This window comes from Solanum stenotomum, chromosome 12, assembly GCF_019186545.1.
Source record: "Solanum stenotomum isolate F172 chromosome 12, ASM1918654v1, whole genome shotgun sequence".
NCBI classification, from domain to species: domain Eukaryota; kingdom Viridiplantae; phylum Streptophyta; class Magnoliopsida; order Solanales; family Solanaceae; genus Solanum; species Solanum stenotomum.
Window position 1 is genome coordinate 10894103 of NC_064293.1, and position 9966 is coordinate 10904068.

The 9966-nt window shown below is 33.6% G+C and overlaps 1 protein-coding gene across 1 annotated transcript; it reads left to right on the forward strand.

The window, feature by feature from the left end:
- Positions 1-554: 554 nt before the first annotated feature.
- LOC125847605 (uncharacterized) lies at positions 555-8043 on the forward strand. Its single transcript, XM_049527244.1, has 6 exons — positions 555-1061; positions 2898-3554; positions 4244-4699; positions 5794-5966; positions 6532-6715; positions 7497-8043. Exons 1-6 carry the CDS (start codon positions 666-668, stop codon positions 7587-7589), a joined length of 1959 nt encoding a protein of 652 aa, XP_049383201.1. The 5' UTR covers positions 555-665; the 3' UTR covers positions 7590-8043.
- Positions 8044-9966: the final 1923 nt, after the last annotated feature.

Sequence of the window (9966 nt, forward strand, 5' to 3'; positions counted from 1 at the left end):
ATTATACATAGATAATATAATATTTTTACAAACAATTTTAAGGATCTTACATACGTTTTCATCAAAATTTATTTTAATCTATTTATGAAAGCAAAAATGTCCAAGAGGAAAACATTTATCTTATTGGTTTCATGTATATGAATGTCTATGACAATTCTTTGTGGAACTAGAAATATCAATGTCTCTTCCTTCTAGGCAAAAATGGTGAATTTTGAAGTTTTTTTCACAGTAAATTTAGAGATTGAAAGTTTTAAAATGTCAGTCGCTAACTATTTTTTCATTTTGAATGGATTGTTATCACTTTTTTTCCATTGCTTTTATTTTTGAGTATAGTTAATAACCAAATCAATAAATGTATATTATGATTGATTTAGGGAATTTAAAAATCAATTAAGTTGATTTAATTTTGATTTTGATCAATAACTGATCCAATACCGACCCGTGAACACCCCTACATGTTGGTTAGGGAATCAAATCCATCAACAGTATTGCCAAGCCCATATTCATCTTTAATGGGCCGGATTAGAAATCAAACAAATGTATTCCGAACTTCTTTCTTCCCAAACCCTCCGCTTGTTTCTCTTTTCTCTCTCTCTCTGTTTCTACTACAAACTCCTTCAACTGACTAAGAAGAAGAGGAAACAAAGGAAAGAAGAAGAAAATCTATGGCGGATGTTGTACAGTTCAAGCTGGAGCGTATGCTCCCTGAGCTCGACGACCTTGAAAAACGAGGTCTATTTAGCCGCCAGGAAATAGCGGAAATAGTGAAACAGCGCCGGAAATTTGAGTACAGGCTGAAGAGACCTAGTCCATTGAAGCAGGATTTTGTAGCATACATTGACTATGAGAAAAGTCTCGATTCTCTACGACTTCTACGTAAAAAAGCTCAGATGAAAACAACCGGCGATAGAAAGTTGAAAAAGTCTGTTTCAGATTATGCTGGAGTTTCCAGGATTATTGAGATTTATCGGCTCGCCACCACTAGGTTTAAGGGAGATATAGAGCTTTGGTTTCAGTATTTGGAGTTCTGTAGGGAGCGAAGGAATGGTCGAATGAAGAAGGTACGTTTACCTTTGCAGAAACTTGTTTAATTGGAAGCTCAATTTTCGTGTTTTATACTTAAACGTAGTTATTATTTTATAATCCAGTCATTTGAGAGTTCCTAAATTGTCTAAAAATGTGTGTAATTCTTTACTAATGGAATGATATAACAAAGTTATTTGGCATTGAGGCATAGTTGATTATTGATGAGATTAATATATTATTAGAGAGCAAACAAGTTCTAAAACATTGGGATAAAAAAACTTAAGATAAGATAATTAGTATAATGGAAGGGCAGTTAATTTCTCTTATTATGTTAAAATGTCTTTTATTTGACAAAGTTCCATTTTTTAAGCATCGAGGTTTGTCCTTAGTGTATTAGTTTTGCCCCTTCTGCAAACCAGTGAATTTGATGAACTTATTTTCTACATAAAAATCCAAAGCTGCAGGCTTTAAATGTGTTTGTAAATCAAGGCAGTCAACACACTAAGCCTTGATTACTAAGTTGGTTTACTAAGTCTGTTCTNAAGACATAAAGTGACACCTAAAGTTGTCTCGAATTTTCAAAAAGACACTTTAACTATACGGGTGTCCTATTACCCCGCAAAAGTATTGAATATCATTGTAAAAGGGTCATTTTGACCCATTTTCTCAACTGGTTTGTGAACACGCACAATACGCGCGTGAATGTTTATTTTTTCTGATAAAACCCAATTAAAAAGTGCCACATTTCATTGGTTTTCTTTATTAATTATTTAAGTGCTTTAAATCATCTTCTTCCCCAAAACATTACGTTTCAAACTCAACATTACCATTTTAAAGCTCTTCTTTATAATCATCTCCATTAACAACTTCCTTAAAGTCTCAATTGAGCAATCAATTCTCAAATTCCCTCTATTTTGAAATCCTAATTTGACTGAAAAACTCAAACCCAACAAAAATTGTTCACACCCAAGTGAGAAAATACTAAAACAAATTCAACCCAAAAACAGAGAAAGGCAAAAATCAAAGCAAAACCCAATTACAATACCAAGAAAGAGAAACAAAAAGAGAAAGATAATTATAAGACGATTTATCGATCTTCAACAAAATTGTACTTCGAAATAACTATGTCCCAATTCAATTCTTGATTAGAGCAATAATGGCGAGTTCAGGTCCAAGCTTCTCCTCAGCAACTTTCTCAGCCTTAACTCTAAGTTTTGCCAACTGCTTTCTCCTCTCGTATGCTACCTGCGCCCTCTCCTTCCTCTTGTTCTCGAGTTCCTTGATAGAGAGACAAGAAAATGTGAAGAATTTGGAAAGCTGAGAAATAACAAAGAAAAAAAGACTTTTCTACTTTAGTAAAGAATCGGGTCGGGCTGAACGGGTTGAAAAGAGTGAGAATCACGTGCGACAACCCAGACGAGGGAATGAGTCAAAATGGCTCATTTACAAAGATATCAAAAAGTTCTGTGGGGTGATAGGACACTTCCAAAGTTAAGGTGTCTTTATGAAAATATGAGACAACTTCAGTGGTGACTTTATGTCTTTTCTCTATTTTGAATATAATTGTAAATCAAGGCAGTCAACACACTAAACCTTGATTACTAAGTTGGTTTACTAAGTCTGTTCTGTGGTCAAGTTTCTAGTTTTCAACTCTTTAACTTCTCTTGGGATTTAACAAACAGTATATATTTCTTAACCCTTGGTTCTCTTACCTGTATTTATGCACTTGCATATGATCATTTGCAACATGGTAAAATGGCAAAATCTATCTGGTGTTGATTTCCCTCCTATATTTATGAAAATCATTAAATGTTGAGAAACTGTGCTCTCGGGTGTCTTATACTGTTCTTATGCCTTTTGTTCTTCAATAGGCCCTTGCGCAGGTAATCAGGTTTCACCCTAAGGTGCCTGGAGTATGGATATACGCTGCAGCTTGGGAATTCGATACCAACTTAAATGCTGCTGCTGCTCGTGCCCTAATGCATAGCGGCTTGAGAGCATGTCCAACTTCTGAGGATCTGTGGGTAGAATATCTCCGAATGGAGCTTACATACCTAAATAAATTAAAGGCCCGCAAAGTTGTGCTAGGAGAGGATGAGGGAACACTAGCTCGTTCTGGCAAAAGTGCTAAAGAGGAACAGTGGAGAGATGAGAACAAGGAATTATTTATTGTCCTTGATGATAACAGAGAGGAAGACAAATTATCCAACCTTCACGACGGAGACTCGAAGGAGAAATTAGATTTATTTAGGGAACAAGGTTTAAGTGTTCTTCAGACAGTTTACGGTGGTTCTATTAAAGCCCTCCCTTTCAGTTTCAGTTTAAGAACAAAGTTTCTTGACATACTAGAAGCAACAGATTTAGGTCATTCAGAAGATATGCAAAATGAAATACTTGCTGATATGAAACGGGACTTCTCAAAAGAACCAAAATATTGGGATTGGCTTGCAAGACAGGAAGTGATTGATCTTAATAATCCAGAGACTACTGAAGCAATGACAGCTGATCAGTTAAGCAGAGCAATTCAGGTAATACTAAACCTTTGTTGATCCACATGTTCGATTTTGATGTTATAATCTAATTCCTGTATTGCCTGTAATGTGATAATTTCTGGATCTTTCATGTCTAAGATCACGTGAAAAGGACATATGTTTGCCAGAAACTTAGGCTTGCTATTTATAAATGAAGGTTCTTAATTCCTTATTAATCCTCAATCATTGTTTACTCCAATTTTCCAGTCTAAGGAAAAAGTGGCATGAATTCTGGAATTACCCCTTCTGAGAGTCCGTCTTCTAGTTTGGTTGGAAGATTGTTCCTTCATGTGCAGCAGAGCTGCTATTTGAACTTTACTGTTTGGACAATGTTATACTTCTCCAATGCCTAAATCAGATGACATATACCAAAAGTCTTTGGTTGCACATGAAACATTACGAGGCTTGTGCTTTACTGTTTGAGATCTTCCTTTCCTTTAGTTTTATGATTTGATTCACTCTTTCAGTGCACTGGTAGTAAATCACTGTTTTACAGAATATCCTGTATAGCTTTCTTCGTTCATTAGCAGGTGCAGGCAACTGTATGTTCTTGAGTGACAAATTCTGATACTCTTTTTGTGGGTTCGAGTGGGGGTGGGGGGGTTGGAGATTTCATTATCTGCAGTTCTCTTTTTATGGTGTATATCTGTACCCTGCTGACAAGACTACCCACATTGATTCTGTAGGTTTATGAGGAGGGTTTAAAAATTGTGCCTTCAGCTTCAATGTTTGATTGTTATGCAAAGTTCCTGATGGATGTCATCCGTTTTAAAAATAAGGGAAGTCAATCTTCTGAGCTCTTCAGTACAGCTAGTCATGTTATGGATCCTATTTCACATCTCCTGGTAGTATATGAAAAGGCTGAAACCATGGGGTGCATCACAGAAGATCTTGCTTGCCAGCATGTTTCTTTTCTACTGCAACTTGGGAAAGTAGATGAAGCTAAGACTTTGGCGGAGAAATTGTGTTCTGGAAAATTTTCAGAAGCAGTGCAGCTATGGGCTTTACGGTTCTCAATAGAAATGAGATTTATCCAGAAGAACTGTACTCCAAATAAGGCAGCTCTGTCTTCTATCTTTGAACCCCTGAGAAGTGTTTTGCTGAAACTTCCCATATTAGAAGCAGAAACTATATGGCTTATGGTAGGCCAAAGCTTAAACCTTTCCCTGTTTAGAGTCTTTTTCATGCATTATAAGATGGTGATAGAAACTGTATTGCTCCTTCTGACTTAGCTGTGATATATGAGATCTTGTTTTCCAGTTGCATATATCAATATTTCTTCTGCTATTACATTTTTGGCGTACTTCTGTAGATGAAGCTGAATCCTTACTAGATATTATAGAGTACTTGTAAGCTGACCAAGGATACATCTTGTGCTTCTTTTTGAACATGTAAATTCACTATCTTTGTACTGATGATTAATATAGTGTTTCTTTAAAAGAACACTTATGCTATTTGAATAGATTCCTTTTGCGAGCATTGAGGCTTGATACAACACTACATATAAGATGCAAGTCAGGGCAGTGCTTATATTTCAGCAGATTCCATTCAATGCGCATTATGTTGAGTATGTTAGAGATGTATCAGTGGTTGAGACATGCACATGGCTACACCATTTTACTGTCATTTGTGCTATGCTTTTAATTTTCTATTTGCTTTTTGCTTTTTTAGAATAGGGAAGCATCTGTTGAGTGCCTCATGTGATTACATATGTAATGCAAGTCTGAGGAGTGCTTATATGTTGGCAGATCCCATTGAGTTCAGTGCATGTTACATTGTTGAGCATGTTAGCATGTTAGAGATGTACAAGTAAATGATGGATGCATGAGGCATCACAGTTTCACTATTGGTTGTGTATGCTTTTGGTGATAGAGTTGCATTCATAAGAAGTGCGGGATTTGTCCTTGTCTATGTGAAACTAAACTAATATTACCCAACAGAAACATTAATATTTTCTCAGTAGTTGTTAGGATGGAAGGTCTCTGAGCCAAAATAAAATAAAAATAGGACCTCTTGGAGCCAGTTACATGGTATTTTGATCAAGCACAACAATTTTCTTTGTTTATCATTTTAATTTTTCTTTCAAGCAATATTGTTACATGCCATTCTGTCTGATGTCCTTCTATGCTTTAGTTTTACTAGTGTCGAATGAATGGAATGTTTATAAGCTTGAACTTCATAGATCCATTTACTCCAAAAACATTCTTAAGATCCATTTACATTACATATTATGCAGGCGCTCAAATATTTTTCCACTCATAAGAAATTCTTTGACAAGTTGGTTGAGACTTCTATATCTTTACTGGCCAAAGATGGTGGAAGTGATGATGGTTTTTCCCTCTCTACTACCATCGTCAATTTTGTTCTGCAAAGGGATGGACTTGGGAGTGCTAGAGAGTTGTATAAGAGGTATGCTACTGCTGATTGATTATAGTCATGTATATATAGTGCAAACATCTATGTTTGATAAACTGTTCTGTTATAGTGAATGTGCTCCTGTACGTTAACCTGAAGAAAGATTTGTTTAAGAGCATGGTAAGAATGTGCTGACATCTATCTTTAGCCCACTTTTTTTAGGTTAAGGGAATACAGTCTATAAAATGAACCCTCTTCCAACTGGATCATTTTATGAACAAATCATAGTCCTTCATTATTGCATTAGCTAATCAGTTGTTTTCTGAAGTTGGTTTAGGTAATTAGGTACCATGTTTGTTCACTTGCTTACTAGTATCAAAAGATTAACCTGGTGCAACTCTTACTTGATATTGGGTCCTTTAATATTCAAGGACTTCCAGGTGTTGAGAGATATGAGGGTTTTCTCCAGTCTTTAGACTTTGTTATCCAGTATTATTTAATCAAAACTTCTTCCGATGTGTGAGATCAAATTTAGGGGTGCTGAGATGATAGATGATGTTTCATTTGTTCTTTGAAGAGCAATAGATACATGTTGACTGACATTGACTGCCTTGTGCAGATTTCTTGCTTTACCGCATCCAGGACTTTCTTTATACAGGAATTGCATTGAGCTGGAATTGAACCTTGCGTCTAGTGGAGATAAGATTAGTCTTGGAAATGTCCGAAAACTATTTGAAACTGCACTTACAACTTATGATCAAGATGTCAGATTGTGGCAAGACTATTATAATATGGAAATCAAGGTACACGATATTTCCTTCTCCTCCTCCTTTGGGGAACACATTATTTTTCTCACTAAAACAAATAGCAGAAAATGTTCAGAGATATGCTGGGAATTAGAGGAAAAAGGTGTGCGCTGTTTCAACTCCAATTGTAAACCTAAAATGAACAAGTGCCTTCTCTCTTACAATTTTAGCTTTTAAATGATCACACATCTTGGCATGGTTATAAGTCATGAGTTCTCAAGTCTTATTGTCAGCGCAACAGCAGTTATTTTCGATTGGTTCATGATAAAGAATCATGCCGATGAGCATAAAATTAAAAAAAATACTGATGTCTTCTCTCTAATATTTTATATTTTAGATATATTTGGAATTTGTATTTGGTTGCAAATTTGTTTCCTTATATATATATATATATATATATATATATGATGAGGCAATATATTTGTTGTTATATGATCTACTAATAGTGACATATTCAAGAATTATCCTCCTTTGCCTTTGGAGTCGAGTAGTATTTCTAGTATTTTAAGGCATTGTTTAATTGACTCTCATTAGTTTAAGTAATGATGTGTGTTGTGCCACTAATTATTTACCTATGCTTTTGTAAAAGATTATGATCCAGCGATTGTTGAAGGTAGTGGGGAGGTTTCTTAAATGGGTGTGGGGGGTGGAAGTATTTGCTGCTGCTATTTATTATGTTCCAACTTTGTGGAGATTTTTGTTACTCATGGTCATGGACTATGGATATATGAGTAATCATCTAGTGCTGATTTTTTTTTATAAAAAAACTACTGTTCAGATGGGAACATCAGAAACTGCAGCAGCCGTTCACTGGCGAGCACGGAAAACCCTCAAGAAGAGTATTTCCCTTGTACCCTCACTGGATATGTGATCAATCTCATGTGTGAATACCGTCAAAATTTGACTTGGGAATACTTTGAGCAAGTAATATAACCAAAGCTCTCTGTGGAGGTCTGGCTAAGGTGATTTCTTATGTGGTGCACCCTCTCATATATCATTGAGCTGCCAATCTTAATCTACATCACAATTTGCAGTATTGGTTCTCTTTTGAGGACATCTTGTGTGATCTGAGTCACTGTTAAAGGAGCCTTGCTATATTCTTAGGCAGCAACTGTGATATAAAGCTTTTAGGAGAGCTACTGTCAATTTTCCTGACCTCTCAAACTACTTGGAACGACAAAATTTTGTAGACGAGTACCTTTAGCTTTGTGTGTCAAACAGACAATTTACCATTTCTATCAAGAAAGCCTTCATATGGTTTCTTCTAATTTCATTATTTCAAGACTCTTTCTTTTTGTTTAAATATAGTAATATTTTCCTGTTGAGTTCTAGTTCTTTGATCCACGAGTTTATGTCAAAAACTAAACTTCTCAATAAATCCTTCTTGCACTTGAAATCCGCTTCAAACTCATTGATCAATAGGCGTCTCTAGTTGTCTGTGAAGAACTTAAATCTTTCATTTTGTGCATAAAACTTCTGCAACCCAGTTTCTCTATTAGACATGATAAAGTGTTGATTCTTATCTAGTCGTTTGTCAATCATAAACACTATAGTTTCTTATTTATGACATGTTAAGAATTTCATTTTTGTACAATATTTGTCAATCATCAGAACTTTGAATTCAACATAGCTCAAAAAATAATAAAAGTAAAACAGTTAAAGACACAATTATAGACTTCTGCTACAAAATGACATCAATTCATGAACGAAACGTGAAATAATAAAATAAAAATAATGAACACCATGTTTGAATAAAAAAAAATACTTGAACGTTTAAGGTTGCTTTTAAACGACATATAGTAGTACTTTGACACAAATATTTCCTCTTGAAGAAATACTCAATATTCTTTAAGATGATTTGTCTTACTATACTAATTTTATTAATCAAGTACTGGACAAAATGTTTTTAACTTTGTATTTGAATAAATAATTGTATCAACAATTAAAATTCAAACCTTCTAGATTTTATTATTTATATTAGGGGTACATGATCGGGTTGGTTCGGGTTTTTCAAATATCAAACCAAATCATTTGTGTAAAAGTTTTAAATTTATAAATCAAACCAAACTAATAAAACTTNTTTCCTCTTGAAGAAATACTCAATATTCTTTAAGATGATTTGTCTTACTATACTAATTTTATTAATCAAGTACTGGACAAAATGTTTTTAACTTTGTATTTGAATAAATAATTGTATCAACAATTAAAATTCAAACCTTCTAGATTTTATTAATTATATTAGGGGTACATGATCGGGTTGGTTCGGCTTTTTCAAATATCAAATCAAATCATTTGTGTAAAAGTTTTAAATTTATAAATCAAACCAAACTAATAAAACTCGGGGTTTTTTTTTTGAGTTTTTTAACCTCGGGTTGGTGCGAGATTTTCAAATACCAAACCAAACCATTTGTGTCGGATTTTTAAATTTTTAAATCAAACCAAATTAATAAACCTCGGGTTTTTTCAGGTTTTTGGATTTTCCGGTAAAGTAATCATACAAACATATAATTAACTTGTGCTCCAAATATTTCTTTATAAGTCCAATCAAAATACAACGATCTAAGGTGTTTCTTAAGAAAATAACACAAATATGAGATGGGTGATGACACTAAAATATTCAATAAAAAATAATAATGAAATCGTATAAAATAAATATTGCAAATTGATAAGTCATAATGAAAATGATCATAATTTAAAAGTACTAAATCATGCTAAAATAAGTCTAATAAGTATTAATTACATGATTAAACATTACAGAAAAGTTAAAATTAGGTTATGTATTTTAAATGTCTAAACCAATGCTAAATTGAAAAATTATTCAACATTATTATCATTCTTAGTGTTGAATTAATTTATTTTGTTAGCATTAGTATTCATTTGACTTTGAATTGAGCTTTATTAGAATTACTAATATCTATGGACTATAACTTGAAAAAATATGTTAAAAGATAAAAATTATGAAAGCGTATAAGTAATATTTAGAAATTACATCAAAATAAACACTTTTATGTATAATTTTTTAAAAAAATTATATATATAATGTTGCATTGGTTTGATCTTGGGTTGACTTTTTTTAGTTAAAATCAAACCAACCCAAGTATAGTCATGTTTTTTTTTGCCAATATCAAATATAGTCAAACCAAACCATTAATCAAATTCTTTTTTCACTTTAACTCGATTTCCGATTCAATTCGATTTTCAATTTAATTTTGTGCCCCTCCTACAGAGTCTTAAGCCAAAAGCAATCT

Excerpts from the sequence above, each read along its gene's own strand:
- LOC125847605 (XM_049527244.1), top strand. The coding sequence starts at position 666 with ATGGCGGATGTTGTACAGTTCAAGCTGGAGCGTATGCTCCCTGAGCTC. Across the intron at positions 1,062-2,897 it reads GGAATGGTCGAATGAAGAAG|GCCCTTGCGCAGGTAATCAG; the intron begins GTACGTTTACCT and ends GTTCTTCAATAG. Across the intron at positions 6,716-7,496 it reads ATTATAATATGGAAATCAAG|ATGGGAACATCAGAAACTGC; the intron begins GTACACGATATT and ends ACTACTGTTCAG.